The sequence below is a fragment of the Felis catus genome, chromosome B3, assembly GCF_018350175.1.
Source record: "Felis catus isolate Fca126 chromosome B3, F.catus_Fca126_mat1.0, whole genome shotgun sequence".
In the NCBI taxonomy this organism is placed as follows: domain Eukaryota; kingdom Metazoa; phylum Chordata; class Mammalia; order Carnivora; family Felidae; genus Felis; species Felis catus.
Window position 1 is genome coordinate 135,753,908 of NC_058373.1, and position 20,540 is coordinate 135,774,447.

Sequence of the window (20,540 nt, forward strand, 5' to 3'; positions counted from 1 at the left end):
ACATGCCCACCAACTGGCAAACAGAGGCTTGGGAATCAGAGTCCTAACTGCCCCCATGATCCTGGCAGGGCCAACTCTAGGGGCTACACATGCACACACCACAGCAGATCCTTCCCAGGGGCCCTGCAAGGTTCCAGAGCCTCTGACCCAGAGGGAGTACCACCAAGCCTTTGGGGGGAGATACTGCTAAGGGGCCAAGGAAGATGCGGCATTTTAGTGGCTCTGTCTTTCCCTGCCTGATGTGGAAACCACAAGGCCTGAGGGGAAATCAACTCTACGGAGTGTGTCCTGGGACCCAAAAGAGTCAGTGTGCACCCAAGTGACCCTGGGAGTGGAGGTCGCTGGTTGGTGCCTCATCACCACTGATGAGGGGGTGATGGCCCCTCTCCTCGTCTGTGCTCCTGAAACCCCTACATCAGGGATGGCCAGTGTTCACTGAACAGGGGCGATGCAGGGAAGATAAGATGCCTGCTGCCAGGCAGGGCCTTTCCCTCTCCCACCACCTGCTGCTCCCAGGTCCTTACAAAATGAGACTCCTCCCCTCGGCTTCTGCTTCCAGAAAAAGCAGTCACCTTGCCTGCCACCCGCATCGAGGCCAGTGGGGAACAGTTACTTGATATCTGGGCTCTGGACCTGAGCACGTGTGACCCTGGGGGATGACGTAAGTTACCCAGGAACACGATATGGCCAGAGGCCCCAGCCCGGCATCGGGGGTCACACTGCACCTCCGCCCCCACCTGTTCCTGAGACAGATCGGGATTGGAATTTCATTTAAGAAGGTAAAGCTGTTTTATTAAGAGACCAGGAGAATGGCATGAACTTTCAACAGCATTTGTAAACACATGTGAAATGCAGTTCGATTTCAGTAGTTTATTTTGGAGACAAAGCAGTGCAAGAGGCCAGCCACGCTTTCCTGCTTCCCCGGGGCTCAGGGATGGACTAGGAAAGGCGCTGTACAGACATTATAATCGGGGTTCAACACTCAAGTCGTGTAAACGCAGTTAGTCGGTGGGCCCTCCTTTCCAGGGCAGCCGGGCAGTCCCAACAGCACCTGTCCTCGCCCTAGGCCCAGTGCAGCTTGAGGGCGGCCCCCACCCAGTCCTTCCTTTCCCGAAGGTGGGTGACCCCCACGCCCCTGCTGAGCCAGGCCCGAAGGTACCTCTGAGTGCCCAGTTCAGCAGCCTCTCTCGGGCCATCCTCATCGGACCGTGCACGACAGCCTGGACGTCTTTCCCACTTTCTCAACGTGAATGGATGTCTCAGGACACAAGATCATGCTCAGGGGGTCCTATGCATTTTGCCCGGGTTCACGTTGTCCCAGGACTGGCAAAGCCCCTCACCGGCCCCCTTTCTTTGCAGAGGGGCGGGGCGGTCTGCCCGCCTGCACCGCGGGAGCGGAGTGGTCAGCCGGTGGTGTAAGCTGCCATCAGGGGCTGGGGGGACTCTCACGGAGGAGGGGTAACTGCTTCCTCACCTCTGGGGCTGCAGCTCCCCTCACACTTGGCTGGCTCTGTGCTTGGGGCTTGCAGTGAGTGCAGGAAGGGTGGGGCGGGCCTGCTGGGCGGTGCGAAAAGATGTGAAGCGTACAGGCAGCACCCCCCCCCCACCCACCTGGCCGGGGGAAGAGGCCCCAAATCACCTCGAGGCCGAGGGGAGGCTCATCGGGCTGACTTCTCAGAGAGGCAGACCGCACCGCAGGGTGGAGGGCACCAAGCCTGCCCTTCAGAGGTCTCTGGTCTCAACGGCTCATCAGAGACAAGGACACGGAGGCCCAGCAACTCCTGGGATGATCTGTCCACAGTCACGGCACAAATCCTTGGCACAGGCAAGATCAGCCCGAGGGCTCCCGACCAGGCAGCCTCCTCCGGGGTCCTGGGGAGCGGCGCTTGGCCAGGGTGGGAGGCCCCCTTGCAGGGCCGCATGGGACACAAGTTGAAGGGCCTGGCGGACTCCAGGGAGCTGGACGTGGAGAGTAGAGGCCAACTCAGGACCTTAGCTGCCCCCAGGAAGCTTCCTTCTTCCTTTCTGTGAGTGGGCAACAGGCGGACCACAGCCCAGACCCCCTGCACGAAGCCCCCACAAGGAAACAGTAGGTGTGCCTCTGGCTTCCTCTGGCTCTTCAGAGGGACACCTGTGCACCTGCTTGGGGCTTTAGGCCCCATTCCTCACAAAGCTGTGGAGGCCGCCAGCAGGAGGGGAATAGTGAGGGGGCCAGGCCTGGGTGCGAGGGGCTTGGAGGAAAGCGAGAGATGAGGAACCTCTCACTCACTCTGTTCAGTGGCCAAAAGCCTGACCCGGGACGGCCCCCCTCCAGGGTCCCCAAGGCCTGGTCCACAGCAGCCATCGAGACGAACAGACGTGGATGTGCACACGCACAGCAGCCACACGTGCACACGCACACCCCACCTCACATTCAGACCTAGTGTTGAAGACACAGCAAGTGTAAACCCAGTGAAGACATCTGCACAGCAGGTATCAGGCATCTTCCCCGAGGCTGGGCCACTTGGGGTTCTCTTCCATCTCCCCGCCCCCCCCACCACCCCTCGTTTAGATCATGACATCAGAAAATCAGGTTAAAAATTAAAAAACAAAAAAAAGAATCAGATCACTGGGAATTCTTAGTAGGAGCGTCACTGCTGGGAGCTGCTTGCCCAGCAGGTGCACTCTGCGGCCCGTGCCGCCCTCCAGGTCCTGGGCTCCGTGGCTACTGGGAGGAGGCCTTAGTGGCCAGTGAGGCCACGCAGTGCTGCTGGAAGCTGGGAGATACCGCCGCGGTGCAACCGAGTCTCTGGTGGGGCAGCTTGGCGGTGCTGCCCGTGCCCACGCCGCCCGCATCGGCCTCCGACGCCCAGGGTGGGTCCTGGCCCATCATGCTGCTGCAGCAGCCCGGGCTGGCGCTGCACGTCCGCTCGCCCGCCAGGCTGCCCGCCTGCTCTGCCAGGAGCCTGCTGTGCCTCAGTGGGGCCACGTCCCCCGCGGCTGCCGCGGCTGCACTCTGGCCCTGCAGGACGGTGGCCACGTGGTTCAGGAGGTCTGTGAAGAACTCGCTGACGCCCTCATAGCCTGTGGGCAGGAAAGAGACAGCACAGGGCGTTGAGCCAGGCTGGGGTGGAGACGGGCAGCAGGGAGAGCGGGGCACAGGTGGACTATGGGGCTCCCGGACTCAAGGTGGGCGCTCTCAAGACGTAGAGAAAACCGAGGCTCAGTTAAGTAAAGGGACAGATGGAAGCCATCAAGCCTAGACTCAAAGCTGGGTGTGGGCGGGCTAGCCCTTGAATTCGGCTGTCCCCAGGGTGTGAGACGCTTGGCGCTCCAGCAGACAGGCAAACGCCCCATACCCTGTCCCTCTCGGGTACAGTTTCAGGGTCTCGTTTAATCACCGCCCCAAATGTGCCAAGATGCCTGTGGCGGGACGTGGCATGGAGGGACGTGGCAATACCGAAGGCCCACTCCTCCCATCCTAAATCATGAACAGCCATCCAGTCCACATGGCCCAGCCTCAGCTTCCTCCTGTGTCAACTGAGAGGTCTCGGGGGCGGGGGGAGGAGGCCGTTGTGGGCATGCCCGGGGAGACCCCTGATCCAGAGCGGCTACCCCTGGAACAGAGTCTGTTGCCTTCTCACCCCCAAAACACCTGCAGGGCGGTCCTCTGTGCCATGTGCTCTGAGCATCAAAGCCAAAGGGTGGAGACCGGGTGCCCCCAGCAGGGCCACTGCCCACCCACACCTGTGCCTCTAACAAAGCAGGGCCTGGGGTTCCCGAACAGAAACTGCCAGGGCCTGTCCACGGCCCACGTTTCCCAACACAGACACGAAGGCAAATGTCGGCAAACAAATCCTTGGGCGCCACCCACCAAGCAGGTTTCCCATCTAGGGCAAGGATTTTGCTAACTGCCCCAAAAACTGCATTGAAAGAAATTCAACATGAGTAGGTGCCCCCCACCCCCACCTCCCCGATCCAGTGTGGAGGCATGAGAACTGGGCACACAGCTCCGGGAACAGGACAGAAACAGGTGCCCACTCTGCGAGGGGCTCCAGGCACTGCTCACACCCTGCACGGCTTCCTCCCTCCACCAGGACGACCTCCTCCACCACTCAGAGGTCACCGGGACCCTCGCACATCCTCCAGGATGGGCCTCGCCGCGTGGGCACAGGCTGGGCGAGGAGGGCAGGCGCACTACCTGTCACAAAAGAGCCCATCCGGGGCCGGGCGGCGGAGGCATTCGTCGACGATCGCGGGCCCGAGGCCGAGAAGGGGAAGCAGAGATGCCCACGGCAAAACTAAACACACGTACAATGGCTGGCATGCACGGTGCGTTCATGTGCCCTTACTCCCTCCTCTCAACATGTTCCCGTTTTACAGATGAGGAGACAGAGGCACGGAGAGTTAAGTGACTGAGCCCTTCCACAGGCAGACAGACACATGGCCGTTCACGGTGCGGGTGGAGACAGTGATGGGGCCCACGGCTGGTGTTCACCCAGGCTCAGGAAGCGCTGGCCCCCAGGCCGCATGCTGCATGTCCCTCGCAGTCCCTGGGGAGTGGGGCCCAGGGCCACCCTCATTTTACAGAGGATACAAAGCTCCCAAGTGGCAGTGCCAGGACCTCAACCAGGCCCTTTGGTGCCATCTGTGCCTGAATATCATGTGGTCCTGGGCGGTCCACCGAGGACAGGGGGGGCTTCTTCCAGCCATAGGGCCGAAAGGCAGGCCAGGCCAGGCCAGGCCCCTAAGGGACAACCAGCAGGCGGGCTGCCGGGCTTCCAGGGTAGGGATACGAGCAGAGGGAGCAGAGCTGAGAACTGAGTCAGGCCCACACCGGGGAACAGACGCAGTCCTGTTCTGAGGCCCCCAGACAAGGCCCAGGGCAGGACATACGTGCTTCCTGAGGCTTCCTGGGGTGGTGTGGAGGCCTGAAGCTGAACTGGAGGCCGGGGAGGCCCCTCGGGTCGGCCCGAACTGGCCGGCAGCCAGGCAGTCAGCTCCCGATGCCGGGGGAGAACAGACTGAGCTGAGCCAGCACCGCGGGGCGCCAGCTCAGGGCCGGGCACCATGCCGACATCATCTCCTCTGTCTCCGTGTGGGGGGAATCACTGCTCCCGCTGCGCAGAAGGGAACGCTGAGAACAACCCCCGCCCCCCAGATGACCTGTCCCATCGCAGCCTGGAAGGGCAGGGCCAAGATCGGAACCCACGGCTTCGGCTGACAGGTCAGGAGGGGAGGGCTCCAGTCTCAGCTCCAGCACTTGGTAGCCACGTGGCTCGGACAAGACACCCGGCCCCTACTTCCACGTCTCCACGGGGTAAAGGGAGATCCTGGCAGCTCACTGCACGCCGTGCTATTGCGTGGACAAAATGGGAGTAAAGCTCTCCGAGCAGCCCTGCTGTGTAAGCGTGTCAACAGCACCCGCGGCTACTGCTGTTACTAGTTCCCAGAGCCCAGCACGCGGCCCCTTTGACAGGGGGCTACTGAACACCCAGGGCCCCAGGGCAGCCTCCCCAGGAACATACTCTTCGGGTCGGGCCCACGAGTGCTCCAGACCCAGGCTTGCAAAACAAGCCGGGAGAGGCCGGGGAGCAGCTGTCTCCCGGACACGACCTGCCCTGGGCTCCCCCGGCTTTCCCCCAGCGTCAGGCTCCCTCAGGCAGCGTCTGCTGGACTCGGCCCATCGTTCCGGCTGCCTCAGCCCCCACCTCCATGCCTGGCCCCATCTGGGCGGCCCTTCTCTCGGACGGAAGCCTCCCGGCCATCTGGGCCCACAATCACGGTCCCTCCTGAGCATAGAGGACGCCCTCGTGACACCCAGTCCAAACTGCCCATGTCGAGAGGGGGCCGACTCAGGACCTTGCACAAAGCCGAAGCTCAAGGGCAGAGCTTCATGCTCTCACCACCTCCCATCTCCATCCTTCTGGAACTTCTGCCCCAACAGCCCGGCACTGCTCCCTCCTCGTCCCACCAACCCGCTGACTCGGTTACCTCTTTGCCAGCCCCCCCATGTCCTCCCGGGTTTAGATCCTCTGATTCATTGTAATTGTTCCCTTGACACGCCCTGTATTCCCTTGATCTCTCTCATTCATTCCGTCACTTCCTCGTGAAAACCCCACCTCCGGCAACACCCAAGTCTCCATTGAGGCTGCACCTAGGGTGACGGGAGGAACACAGGCCATTGTCCCAACAGGCCTGAGTTTCTATAAAGGAATGCTGGCCTCAGTCAGCCGCTCTGGTCCAGCTCAGAGCGAAAGTCCGCATTCTCACCATGGCATATGGCGGGCTCATCTCTGGCCCTCCTTGTCACAGTCCCTTCCAGAGCCCTTGGGGGGTGGCTCCTTCCCTCCTTGCCGGGCTCTGCTCCAATGCCACCACCTCAAGAAGGAGCCCCTGGGCACCTCCTGTCCTCTGAAGGAAGGGCTCTGGCCATCATGGTCACACTGTACCTGCATGTGTTACTAGATAACCAGCTGGGACACACAGTAGGCCCTCGATAAAAGTCAACTGAATGACTTAAGGAGCCAGTGGTGTCCTCCCAGCCTCGGTTTCCCTGGCTATGACTTGTAATGGTGGTGGGGCCTGAGGAGTGCAAGGGGACACATGTCAGGCCCCCAGCCTGACGCCCAGGAGCCGCACAGCCTGAAGTCACGCTCTGCACCCCGCACATGAGGTCTTGTCTCACACCTTGCAGACACCCCTGAGCAGTCCCTGCATGCCACGCATGGGCTCTCCCTGGAGATGCTAACCTCCCTAAGGTACGAATCATTTCCTGAATGTTTTTATACCCACTGGGCAGTGAGTGACTTTACCTCCACCGCTGCTACTTAATAAAGGTGAGAATCAAAGCCAGCTGGGAGGGTGGACGAGTCAGCCTCAGGGTGCCCCCAGGCAGAGTGGGCTCATTCCGGGGAAAGTCAGCTGGGGACGTCACGGCCATCGTCCTTGTAGGCTAACAGCCCCACTGAAGGTTCTCCGGGTGCTATGTCCCACCAAGAAGAGAGGAGCACGGGGGAGCCAGGCTGTGCCAGCAGCCCTGAGGGCCCCAGCACATGCTGCCTGCCTCAGGGCTCTGGCAGACGGCAGGGAGCAGGCGCCGTTGCCACGGGGAGCTGGCCGGCTCCAAGGCCCGTCCCCAGCACTACAGTTCAGGGTGGGGGCAGGAGCACGGCCCCGCCACCAACCAGTACTGTAATGTGCGGTAATTTCTCCCTCCCTGGGAAAGTCGACTCCCTGCACATAAACTGTGGAGGACGTACTCTCTCTGGGGTCCTTTCAGGTCTCGAAATCTACAAGCCCAACAGAGTAGCTGAGGTTCCACCAACAAAGGCTAACACTGATGGCGCAGGGTCAGTGAGGAAGGTAAAGGAATGGGTTTAGTGCGGGCCCACTAAGCGCCCAGGTTCACCCTGGCTGGATGCACTGACCTTGTTTGCCAACTTCACCACATACCATAAACCCATTTTGCAGGTGGGGCTGAGGCGTAGCGGGACCACATTTATCCCAGGCCCTGCCAGCAGGGAGGGAGGAAGCTGATCAGCCGGGCCCACCCGCCCCATTACCCAAGGACACCAGTGTACGGACGGATAAAGGTGGCCCCACCGCTCACCTGGGAAGGCGTTGATGTCGATAACAGCGTGCTGCCCCGTCTGGTTATTGATGATGATGTCGATCCCAAACAGCGACACACCCAGCGCCTGCCGAAGGGCCCGGGACAGCTCCCGGATGACCTCGTCACTCGGCCGCTCAAACACGCCCTCGATCTTGTCCAGCTGCCAACATACACACACATGCAAGTCAAGTCAGGCCACGGTGGGGAGGTGCAATGCCACGCCAGACGCAGAGACCCTGCCTCAGGTGCCCCAAGCTTGGCATTGCCGTCAGGCAAGGAGGCAGGACAGACCCCTGGTGAGCTGCACTCACACGGCCACTTCCCACGTCCCACCAGTTGGGCAGGAACGGAGTATACAGTGTGCGTGACCCCTCTAGTCCCTGTAACAAGCTGGGAGGACTGCCCCACCCCAACCGTCCTCTGCTCTCGTCCCAGCCAGCCTGGGACAGCCACACAGATTTTCACGGGCTCAAGCTCGGCCCCTAGAAGGGCCACAGAGGAAGGGGAACCTTGAGAAGTGTGTGGGATGGAGGGAACATGGATTTGAATCCTGACAGTGACTTTCTAGCTCTGTGGTCCTAGGGAGAAGTACTCGGCCTCACTGTGCCTCAGTTTGCTCAAACAGGACCAACGAGGTCCCTATCCTCTGCATGGGGAGATCCCTGATGAGGTGGGAACAGTGTCTGCCCCACTGGGAGGAGGTGCTACCCTTGCATTCTAGAGCAGGGATAGCACTGTGTGACCTCTGAGTCAGGAGAAGGTTACAGGAGGTGCTCAATAAATACTGGAGTCCTGGGGGCTACAGGGCTCAGAAGCCAAAGAGGAAGAAGGGTGAGTGATCCGTCAGAAATAAAGTTGATGCTGGATCAAAAACTTTTAACACAGAATTACCACGTGACCAGCACTTCCACTCCTGGGTATATGTAACCAAAAGACTGAAAACAGGTAGTTGTAACCCAATGTTCAGAGCACCGGCCAAAGGTGGAAGGAAACCAACCCGAAGTGCCCATCAAAACGTGGGATCAACAAACTGTGTTACCCACACAATGGAACATTATTCAGCCATACAATGGTATGGCGTGGGTGAACCCTGAAGACGTCAGGCAAAGTGTGAGAAGCCAAACACGATGGGTTACACATTAATATTTACAGGTTAACACGAAAGGTCCAGAACAGGCAAGTCCGTGGAGATGAAAAGCAGACTAGTGGTGGTGGGGGTTGGGAAGAAGAGGGAAGGTGGCAGAAATGCTTCATAGGTACAGAGTTTTCCTCTGAGGTGACGAAAATGTCTCGGAACTTGGCAGAGGTGGTGATAGGCACAACATGGGGAATGCAGAAAACGTTACTGAATTATTACCTTAAAATGGCTATGTTGTATGTTATGTGAATTTCACCCCATTTAAAAAAAAAAAAGTGAAGCTGAGTCAGGAGGGCTGGGGACAGAGCCCTGGGCACCAAGGACAAATGGCTCTTACCCCGGCACAGGTAGCTACAACGGCCGATGGCGAGCTTGCACACATGCCCTGAGTGAGGAGCCCACGGCGGGCACCATCAGTGGTCCCCTGTGAAGCCACGCCCGTGGGCTGTGCACAACCGGCGGGGCCCCTCAAGCCCACGACCCTGCTGCCTTGGTGTGCTATCAGAGGAAATACTTTCTAAGGGGCCAGTGGCAGACTGCCTGTGACAAGCCCTTGTCACTTAGCACCCCCCCAAGCCTGGGCAGGTATCCCCCATTTTGTGCTCCCTTTCGCCAGTCAGAGGCTCAGCGCATCGAGGCAGCTCAGCCACGGGATCTGTGGCCCCACGTCCTCCCCAGGTCAGAGGGAGCCAGGCAGACACCACGGCACAGCCCATTTCCTCCCGCACGCCCTGAGCCGTAATGTACGCTTCTGGGTCTTGTTTTCTCGCTCCAATAAATGAGGTAATAAAAACACCTGCACCACGGGACGTAGGATCCGAGAAGCTAAGGTTTAAGGCTTGCAGCACAGGTCCACCAGCAAGGGGGGTGGGGTACGGCTGCCGTATTAACACACTGTTTACAAAGGCACTTTCTCAGCTCAGCCAAGGCATCTCAGAAATCCTCCCGAAGCTGTTTGATTACATTAAACTAACTAGCCATCCCAGGACAAGATAAAGGCACGGAAATCCTGCCCATGGGTTGTAAGTGCGAAGGCTACAGTGATGTTCTGGGGAATGGGGAGGCAACAGAGGAGGTGAGGGGTGGTCCTCCGGATCACCACGATCACCCTCCTCCCCCAGCATGGTGGGCTGAGTGCTTCCGGCACACTCCGGCACACGTCTGGGCGCTCTGCATCCAGTAACTCCCCGAATCCCATGACCGCCCTGCGCGGCAGGATGGGGAAACAGAGGCTCAGAGGGACGACAATGCGATTCCCAGGCCACACGGCCGAAATGTTGTGGAGCTTGGGTGTGACGCCAGCCAATCTTGTCAGTGTCCACACTCTTACGTAGCAGTGTCTGGGGGCCTGTAAGTTGGGTGTGGGAGTCAGGTTCACCCTCAGGGGCCTCCAGCCAGGGAAGGAGGTAGGGCTTCAAGGCCAGGACAAGGCTTTCTGCATGAGGCCTTGATGGTGGGAGGGAGGAAGCTAGGAGGCGAGTCTGGAGTCGAACTGTGTCAGGCTGGCCTGTGGGTGTGTAGGAGGGGCTTGCGTCTTGAACAGGAAGGGTATGGCTGAGTGCCATTCCCCTGTCTAGTTTCACATGGTGTCACTTCTGGGGGCTTCCTGAAGAGCAGTCACGAGCTGAGGGGAAGGAGGTGATGGTGGAGCACAGGTGGAGAGGAGGCTCGGAAGTGTCTCTAAGCTTTCCCAGCCCACAGATGAAGACACACGCCGAGCAACAGACAGGTGATTACCCAAGGTTACCTGGGACCCACTGGCCTCAATTAACAGCCCCAGGGGCCACGAGAGCCACACTGGGACTGGCAGGGACAGCTTCCCACAAGTCCGTGGAATGCCACCCCTGCCCAGAGCCACCAGCCAAACAAGGTCTGAGAGCCTTTCAGGAATGAGCCCCGAGGAACTGCACCAGCCCAAAGTCTCCGAGGGCTGGAAGACCAGAAAATCTTTTCTTGCACAAAACAGCTTTTCCATCTTTTTACAGTGCACACAGACAGGCGCTGTGGGGTTCTGTTTAAAACCTGGTTGTTCTCTAAGCTTCCTTGGAGAACATGGAACTCGTTCCTGGGGAACGCCTCTCAGCATCTGGAGGGACACCGGTGCTCCCTCCAGGTCCCTGTCCACACCCATGCTCTGTAAAACCCTCTGCACGCTGCCAGCTCCTCAGAGGAACCAGACACAAACAAGAAACGAACGGGCGGCCTGGAGCAGGGGGGCAGGAGGTAGTAGGCAAGTGCGTGCCCCCAACACAGGAAGTGGGGGTGTGAGGCCCAGGGGCAGGGGCCTACCGTGGATGTTGTCGATGAGAACATCGCAGGACACAGGCAGATCCTCCCGGATTAGCCGGGACGGCCATGACTCAGGAGCAGGAGATGAGGCACAGGGCTCCAAGGTCAGGGGAAGCGACAGCAGAGGCCGTTGGCTTGCTGGACTTGGGAGGGATGGCAGAAGTTGCCCCATGACCGACTTCAGCTCAGGTCATGATCTCACGGTTTGTGGGTTCGAGTCCCACAGCGGGCTCTGTGCTGACAGCTCGGAGCCTGGAGCCTGCTTCACATTCTGTGGCTCCCTCTCCGTCTGCCCTTCCTCCCTCCCTCCCTCCCTCCTTCCCCCTCTCTCTCCCTCTCAAAAATAAATAAACATTAAGAACCTGCCCCATGGCAATTTCTAACTCTCTGCTCTGGGTAAAGACTGCTTTGCACATACCAGTGTGATAAGAAGCCCTAAATTCCCCAAAGACCCAGCTTTGGAATCAGACCAATCCGGGGTCATATCCTAGCTTGGCCCCTGAGTGAACAGTCTTGTGAGTTTGGAGAAGTTCCTGAAGCTCGCCGAACATTAGCCTCCCCACTCAGGAAAATGGAGCTGTCCGCCCTGCTCCCGCAAGGCTGTGTCCAGGCCTGGCTGTGATCCCCTGCGGCGTCTAGGATGGCTCCTGACACACGGTGACATTCACTGAACGGTTGCCCCGAGCGAGCCCTCTTGCCCCCACAGAAGTAGCAGCAGGCCCTTGACAACGCTTACTGGATTCACGTGGACAAGGAAAGAAAAAGGAAGCCGAGATGGTGTCGCTTCCCACCCCTTTTCTTAAATCAGGAAAAAGGCAGCAGGTCTCCACAATATCCATGACATGGGGCGGGGGGCGGGGGGGGGGGGCGGGGATGTATCAGGGGAGGGAGACCTCATTCTGGGAGAAGAGTTAGAAAAGCTTCCACTGGGAGGAAACTAGTGGTAAACGAGTGTGGCTACGATGGCCATCGGCACGAAAGCCTGAAGCAAACAAAGCAAAGGGGTCTCCGGCCCCCGGCAGGGAGACGAAGGTCCTTCCACCCTGCTCTGCTGGAGCTCAGGCCTGGGCCTCACCACCGACAGCACGCTGTGCACACCCAGGCTCGGGAGGGAACACGGCCAACACGGCAGAAGGAACATACCGCGGTCAGGACCGATGAAGACTCCGGCTTTGACACGTTGTGGCTGTTGAAGAAGATGGACTCGCGGTCTGAAAAGCAAAGACAAGAAGGAGCCGGAGTGAGCTTAAAGCAGTGATGGTGACTCCACCACCTGACACCAGGGGGCAGCACCACCCCAGCCACGGCCACAGTGGCCGTCGGGTTCAGAGTCCAACAGCAGCCAACCCGGGGCCCCAGTGAGCCGGGCGCCCCCACGACAAGAGGACACTGCCCCGTGGACGGAAACATGCCTGATCAGGGCTCCCATTTCAAGCCTTCCTCCCATACAAAAATAATGACCTTAGTGAGCCTACCTCTGCTACGATCTTATGGTATCTTAGATCTGGTTTCCCCCCACATCCAAGGCCCCATTCCCAAAGTGTGTCTAATGTGTCTTACAGACACGGCACTAGAAAGGGGATGGAGTGGTGGCCGAGTGAGCGGGAAATGCGGTGCACCAGAATATCAAAGGCCCAAAGTCAATGGCAAGTAAAATCAAGGTCGGAGGACCGGTAAATGCCACTGAATCCAGTATTCCCAGCCCCTCCCGATATCTGCTCAGAGAACTCCTTTTCAGGGTAGCACGTGAGAAATGCCCAAGCTGCTACTTGGCACGTGAGTGTTTCAAATATAAAGGGTTCTGCTGTAGCCCAACTATTTAGGGGGAAAAAATAGGAAAGCAGAACACGGGCTGCTATAGGATCCATCCAAGAAAGCATACAGAGTAATCTGTTTGGCTTTGGAAGCCGGCACAGCCCGCCCGAAATGTGCTTCACCTCCTCCCACCCCATACTTCCCTGACCCATGGCCATCGCCCATCACACCCTCAGTCCCATTGGGGCACCCAGAGGGGCAGGCTGATCCCAAGAATGATGAGAGCAACAAGCAGCTGGTTTGTCTGTCCACCCCCTGGAGTGCGGTCGGTCGGTCACACGTTCTCTCGAGCACTTGGAAGCATGGGCACACAAATGCAAGAATCACAAAACCACGAGCTCCACCGCCCCGTGCCCCCCACCAAGAATGGCATGGGGATGTCCTGGGCCATGAGCCCCTATGTGGCCCCAGCAGCCTCTGCTTCAGTCTTTCCAGAGTGGGCCATTGTGGCTCCCGTCCTCAGGACATACTGCTCATCCCTGGGACCTGGGTCCCTAAGCGCAGGACAGGAAGGGCCTTGGTGGAAGCACCACGGCGTGCAGGGGCCAGGCCACAGCGGGGCACCCGCTCTGATTGCCAACGACCCCCACCAGCTCCAGGATTACGGCGCCGCAACAATCATGCATGAGGAAGTGATTCGGGCGGAGGCCAAGCAGGCAGGCGCTGAGAGGTACCTGGCATCCTTCCCGCTAGTGGGGCACACAGGCCCCTTGCCGCCCCGGTGTGCCCGACAGTCCTCCCGCCGCTCCGACCAGAGCCAGTCCAGACGGGGGGCACGAGAGACGGTCCTGGGGAGGAGCCTGGGGAAAATAAACACCCTGCAGGACTTGTGCCAAGCAGCCCCACCAATCTCTACTCCTGGGCTCCGAGAGCCGAGAAGAGGGGGCCTTCAGGGGTGGCAAGCCCTGTGGGCCGGAGGACAGAGTGGGCCTCGAGCAGCTGCAACAGGTGTTCTGGCCTTCCGCGGGCACTGCCCACCTTTTTGCCCTGTAGCCCGGCCTGGCCCAACCCCACCAAGCTCAGGGTGCCTCCCACCCACCCCGAGGGTCCCCAAGGGTAGCAGAGCAAGCCTGGGGAGGGGGGGCCACACAGAGCAGGTAGACACAGCCAAGTTCAGGGAGGCTGGGAAGCCTGCAGGAGCCACAAGGAAACACCACGGTGCTTAACTCTGCCAGAAAGGGAAGAAGCTGGGCACTCAGAAAGGCACACCCAGCACTCACTGGACCGGACAGACCACATCACCCAACAGTTTCTTGTGGAAGGGACACCAATAAAAAACGTGGACCGTTTTCCAAGAAGATTGTTTCTCCTCCTGGGCTAACTCTGACCTGGGGGCTCAGGCCAGGGGACTATTCAGCAATGACAGTGGCAGTGGAGTGGGGGGGGGGGGCCTCTGCTCAAGTACCACCTGTGTGTGGCCTGAACAGCGGCCAGAGGGGGTGTGGGCAACTTCCAGACACTCCCTGGCCCAGGACACTGGGAAGCTGAGACAGGTCAGAGTGGGTCACGTGTCCTCCCATGCCAGTTCCTTGGGGAGCTTTAAGATACCCACTTCCTCTAAAGACGGACCTGGCTGGGCCCTGACACTCCGATCACAGGACCACTCTGGATTTGGGACCCCATCCGCTCACTCGCAGTGTCTGGAACAGTCCTGAGACACACAGTCTGAGTAACGAACCACTACCAGCGCCCCACGGGGGCGGGAAGGCAATGAGGGGAATATGGGTGCTTTCGGCCCTTGATGTATAGACAAGAAGAACAGGTTCAAAACAGAGTAAATGACAGGTTTAATCCCCAAATATTGCAGTAACTCAGCAGTTATGAGCACGGACCACACTTTCTTCAGCTTTATTTGCTTACTCTTCATGTGTGTCTCTGGGGAGGGGGGCACGTCACAGTGCTGCAGACGGAGGCCCAGATCTTCTTCTAGATCCCATACAAGTATCAGCTCCACAGAGAGGCCAGCTCTGGCTCCCTCACCCAGCGGTGTCCCAGGACCCACTGTTTCCTCTGGAGCCCTTCATCTATGCCACGATGCATCTTTTTATTCTTTCTTTCCGCATGTGTGGGTTCTCCCACTAGAATAGAAACACATGAGGGCAGGATACTTGGCTGACTATCTAGTCACCTACCGGATCAGTTACCAGGCACAGGGCTGGGCACATGGCAGGCTCAAGGAAATACGGCATCCATTACACTAGAGAGGCTCTAGATGACAGATCGGCAAACCAGAGACTGAAAGCCAAATCTAGCCTGTCACCTGCCATTTGTAAATAAAGTTTTATTGGAACACAGCCAGGCCCAGGTGCTAACATACTGTCTACAGCTGCTTTCATGCCGCGAGGGCAGCATTAAATAATTATGACAGAGTTGGAAATATTTACTATCTAGGCTTTTGCAGAAAAAGTCTGCTGACCCCAGCTCTACGTGGCAAGTGAGATCATTCTTTGATGTACCCCTAAGGGAAAAAAGGCCCAGGGAGAAGGGTAAAAGAAAGGCACTAGTCCACGCAGTACAGGAAACAAAAGTAAATCCACTGCACAAAAGGGGAACACAGAGACGTGCCTATCTCGGTCCTGGCACTGGGTAGAGACAGGGGAGCAATCTCCCCAGCTGTGAACGACAGGCACAGGATACGTGTTCCTAGTGGCTGACACAAGCCAACACCAACCCTCTCAGTAAGAACCTGACTCTCACTCCAGCAGAAGCACCTAGAAGATGCCTGGCTCTAAAAATCACCTGACTTCAGAGACGTTAACAGGGAAAACCACAGCGCACCTGAAAATCAACAGAGCACGGTCGTTACGGAGGGAAGGCTAGTGTCCCTGGCTCCCCGCCCCCCAGGTCCTGAAGAAGCCCACAGCTCCTTGCGTGGGTGGGGAAGCCGTAGGCCACACTGGACAAGGGAAACCGGAAAGCCAGTGTGGGGGCTGGAAAGAGGCCAGAGCCCCAGAGCCCGCTGCGCAACTGGTCCAGCTTAAAGGACCCCTGTCGAGTTACGCTTCTCATCTGGAAAGAACACGCACATAAAGAGAACAAAGCCCGCGCCGGCTCCCCGGCGCGATGCCCTGAAGACCGCAGACATGAAATCGGCTTTGGGATGGACGGACGGACGGACATGCTGAAAGTTATTCAACTTGCCTGGGCATAATAAACATTCCTGCATTGGCTCTGTGAGTTTACCTACTCCCCAGCCTACATTTTATGGAAAACTGGCAACCTGTCATGAGAAGAAACACAGTCATGAGAAGACACAGAAACATGGAGCCTCATCCTCAAGACACAGGACACAGAGCCTGTGCCTGGCTGCAAACGGCTCCCAGGGCTGAGACAGAAACTGGCCCAGCACTTTGTAACAGGGAGGAAAAGGAGAAAACTTCCTTTCCTTTGTCTGGAAAGGAAGGAAACGTGGCAGTAAGTCTCTTACAGTAGAGGGGATTTGGGTAAAAAGAAAAAAAAAGAGGGGCGCCTGGGTGGCTCAGTCAGTTAAGTGTCCGACTTCGGCTCAGGTCACGATATTGCAGTTAGTGGGTTCGAGCCCCACGTCGGGTCCTGTGCTGACAGCTCAGAACCCGGAGCCTGCTTCAGATTCTGTGTCTCCCTCCCTCTCTCTCCCCGGCTTGTGCTCTGTCCCTCAAAGGTGAATGAATGTTAAAAAAAAATTCTTTTAATAAAAAAAGAAAAAAAGAAAGGAAGCTATGTAAGGTATGCTACTCTTAATATATTTTCCACAGACTTAAAGCACGTACTTTTTAAAAATCAGAGAAAATACATAATTAAAAAAAAATAGTCTCTTCCAGCCCACAATTTGTAAAAATGCCTCCTGCTGTTACATAGTCATATACAAAAAGACCCCTCCAGATCTTAGTCCCCTCACCCCCAGATCATTACATCATCCCAGTGTGCGAGAGCTGGGACCAGGGGGATTGTGGGGATGTCCCAAACCCTGACAATGCAGCCTTGAGTCCTGGAGCCCCCGCCCGGCTGGGAAGGCACCCAGAAAGGAAGTGAAAACGGGCACACGTTTTCAAAGTGTCTGCTCTCTGTGTTGCGTTAATGGGAAGAAAAAAGCCGTCCTGGGGATGAACAGCTGAACTTTATTCAAGAGGAGTGGCTTAAAGCCACCAGGAACGGATGGTGACAGGCAATCCCAGCAGGAGGGACTTTAAGAAGACACATCTGTTGACTCAGATGGAGACAGAACAGCCCGGTATTTCGCCGCATCTGGTGATGGCGGGTTTCCCTTGCAGAGATAAATGCACGGCATGTCTGAGCACAGCACATGAGGACAATCAAATATCCTGCAAGGGATCCCTTAGAAAGCTGTGCTTATTTCAAAGACACGGTTACTCTGCTCCAAAGGTTTCGGGAACTTGCCTCAGAGATGCCTTCAGAACCACTAGAACATTCTTTTGAGCAGCCCCAACACCAGCAAATCCGTATCTTAGTGTCAGTTTCTGAAAGGGCCAAGGATCAGCTGGTGTCAGGAGAGTAGCTAAAAAAAAAAAAAAAAAAAGCTGAGCAGGGCGCCTGGGTGGCTCAGTCGGTTAAGGGTCGGGTTCTTGGGTTTCGGCTCAGGTCATGCTCTTGTGGTTTGTGGGTTCGAGCCCTGTGTCAGACTCCGTGCTGACAGTGCAGAGCCTCTTGGGATTTTCTCTGTCTCTCTCTCTCTCTCTCTCTCTCTGCCCCTCCCCTGCTCATGCACTCGCTCTCCCTAAATAAATAAATAAATAAATAAATAAATAAATAAATAAATAATAAAGCTGAGCTTGTGGAGCCCCTCAGCCTCCTTACAGGATCCCCTCAAATGCCCCAAATAATGGCAGCATCCTAAAAACACCACCACCCTGTGACCATCTGAGGGAGACTTGGGATCCAAAACATGCTCACTCAGTCCTCACCCCTGTAAGGGGGGACGCGGTGGGGTGACTGTGCCCACATGGACCTGCCTGAGGTCCCACAACTAGGAAGTGCTGGGCCCTGTGTGACCTCTAACGGAGCGCACATCCACTCAGTGGGCAGAAGCAGCAAGTAACGCTGGGCCTCCCCATTTGGAAAAAAAAAAAAAGCCATGATAAAACAGTCAGCACTCTGGCCTTCAAACAATAAGAGGGGCCCTTTCCCAAACCCTCACTTCCCTCAAGGGCCAATCACCCATGCCAGCATGTTCCTCATGCGTGTCATCTCTGTGGGGCCCCCAGGAAGTGCCCTGGGCGCGGAGAGCTTTCGGAGGAGTCCCGGAGCTTACAGTGGTCCGGGAGGATGAAGCCCCGACAATGACCCGGTGGAGTGGGGTTTCACCTCGTTCTCCAAGACTTCTCACTACTGAGCAGACCTCCTCCACCCTTCAGATCACATCATCCCTGCCCCCTCCAAAATAACACAGGGTAGCAGGGTAAGTGCGGCAGGACAGACAGCCGACGCCCTGTCCCAGCCGGGCCCCTGCGACGGCGGGAAGCCTGGTTACCTGACGTGCCGGCAGAGAAGTTCTTCAGCGAGGGCCTCTGGACCACGGTGTAGGACTCGCCCACCACAAACACCTTGTACAAAACAGCGTTGTGGTTGATGAAGTTCTGGACCACACAGGGTGGCTGGATGGCACTCAGGCCCTCCTGGTTGAACACGATGGCCATCTATAGAAACAGGGAGCCAAGAGCTCTGTCAGAATCCACCACCTACCCAGGCTTACCCAGGGGCACATCACCTGCCCAGATGCACCAAGAACCACCATCCCTGTGAACTGAGGACTCCCCAGGAAGAATCTCAAGCCAGGATGAGGGGAGTGAGACTCGAGAATGAACACCTGGGGGTCGATTCACTCCTGCTGTGGGGATTTGGAAATCCTGTACCATCAGGCTGTCCACGTAGGGTTGAGCTGGCTGTGCACTGCCCAACTCCACACCGTAATCCTGGGAACGGGACCCCCGGTTGTATACTATTCAATCCTTACGACATCCTTAGAGATTCTTCCACAAAGATCCAGGAGAGGCAGCGAGTGTAAGGCAATGGATCGGGAATTGGGAGGCCTCGGGTCAAAGTCTGCATAAGGCTAAGGGCTATCTCTGGTTGAGCACTCAGAACATGCCCAGCCCTGTTCTGACCACTTAATGCGAGTCACCTGGTGCTGTCCTCACGCTGCACCTCTGAGGTGGGCGCTGTTATCATGCACCTTTTACAGATGGGGAAACTGAGGCCCTGAGCAGCTCAGTGGCTGGTTGGAAAGTGATGGAGCCCAGGCTGGGACTGGGTCTGCCCAGCACGAAGTCTTGGCCTCTCACACATTCAGTGAACCACATGGATGCTTGAGAAATGGGAACGTGCTGCTCTGACTCCGATGCCTGTGGGGACAAAGGTCCCCACTGAGAGGATCTGGTAGGGCCACGAAGGTAGGGAGGGCAGAGGCACAGCTGGAGAAAATCTCTGCTTTGGCTCAGCTGCCAGAGCCGGGACCATGACTAATCCCTTGCAGCCCAAAGGCCCCAGGAAGGAGCCACCAGATGCCCAGGACTATGGGCAGGAATGACGGAGCCTGGACAGCTGGCTGCCTGCACTGGCAGCCACCCCTGACGTCAACTGTCACAGAGCACCACCCCAACGTTCCTGGGGCTCGGCCGGGCAGGGCAGGAGTGGAGAGGCAGGCCACATGCAGAAACAAAAAATGCGTGCATCTGTGTGCATGTGTGTGCACATGTGAGTACATGCGTGTGCCGCAGCGACCGTCTCCTTAGCCTTCTGACAAGGAAGAGAAAGCCCACAGGCGGCCCGGGAGCCAGACGAGCCAGACACGGGGTTAAGTCCTAGCTCCAGCACCTGGCTGCATGAGGGCTGACAGGGGACTCGCCCTAAGCTCATTTTCCTCACTTGTAGAACAGCAACAATAACTACCATGGGATAGATGCTTCAGGGGCACTTTGAGCTTCTGGCTTAGTGGTTTAACAAAGAGGTGGGGGGGGGGGAGGATGATGATTTCACTGCCAAGCAAATCAGTGTGCATGCACTGGCTTAAAAACAAAACAAAACAAAAAACAAACAGCTCTATGAACAGGAAATAAAAAGAGAGTGGTTTGCCAAAACTAGTTGACTTTAGTTGAGCTTGGGATTCTGAGGGAGGGCTCAGGTAGACCTCAGTACAGGTAAGGAAGGACCCTAATCAGAAAGCCTCACTTTTGGGGCGCCTGGGTGGTTCAGACGGTTGAGCATCCGACTTGGGCCCAGGTCATGATCTTGCAGTTTGTGAGTGTGGGCCTCGCATTGGGCTCTGTGCTGACAGCTCAGAGCCTCCAGCCTTGCTTTGGATTCTGTGTCTCCCTGTCTCTTTCTCTCTAACTCTCCCCTACTGTGCTCTCTCTCAAAAATAAAAAAATAAACATTTTTTTTAAATCAAAAAAAAAAAAAAAAGAAAGCCTCACTTTTCTGTTTAAAGCGAATTACGTCCACAGGCCTGTCCTCCATCCTTGCTGCAACTGACATCCCCAGGCCCCCGTGAAACAGGGGAAGAGCCTTGCTCCCCAACGCCCAGGCTCATGCCATGGAGGGCACCCCACTCAAAGGGGCATCCCTCTGATGTTGAAGCCTGCCAGGAGGCAGGCAGCCCAGAGCACACACAGACTCCCTGGGAGTCTCCAGATCCCAATGTTGGATGCTCCTCCGTTCCCGATCTGGGGGAGCCCCTCCCTGAAACAGCACACCGTGGGTTGGGAGAAG

General features: G+C 57.3%; 1 protein-coding gene across 7 annotated transcripts in view; it reads right to left on the bottom strand.

Annotated features, from left to right (window-relative positions):
• Positions 1–850: 850 nt before the first annotated feature.
• The window catches only part of ITPK1 (inositol-tetrakisphosphate 1-kinase), a 178,302-nt gene continuing 158,612 nt past the window's right edge, over positions 851–20,540 (bottom strand). For 6 of the 7 annotated variants that reach the window (XM_023255974.2, XM_023255971.2, XM_023255972.2 and 3 more), the window contains 5 exons: positions 18,304–18,469; positions 13,511–13,636; positions 12,165–12,232; positions 7,592–7,754; positions 851–3,063 (listed from right to left, as the gene is read on the bottom strand). In XM_023255974.2, coding sequence (XP_023111742.1) covers positions 2,705–3,063; positions 7,592–7,754; positions 12,165–12,232; positions 13,511–13,636; positions 18,304–18,469 — 882 coding nt within the window. In that variant the 3' untranslated portion in view covers positions 851–2,704. The remainder of the gene's footprint in view (positions 3,064–7,591; positions 7,755–12,164; positions 12,233–13,510; positions 13,637–18,303; positions 18,470–20,540) is intronic. The other variant, XM_023255973.2, reaches the window with a different exon arrangement.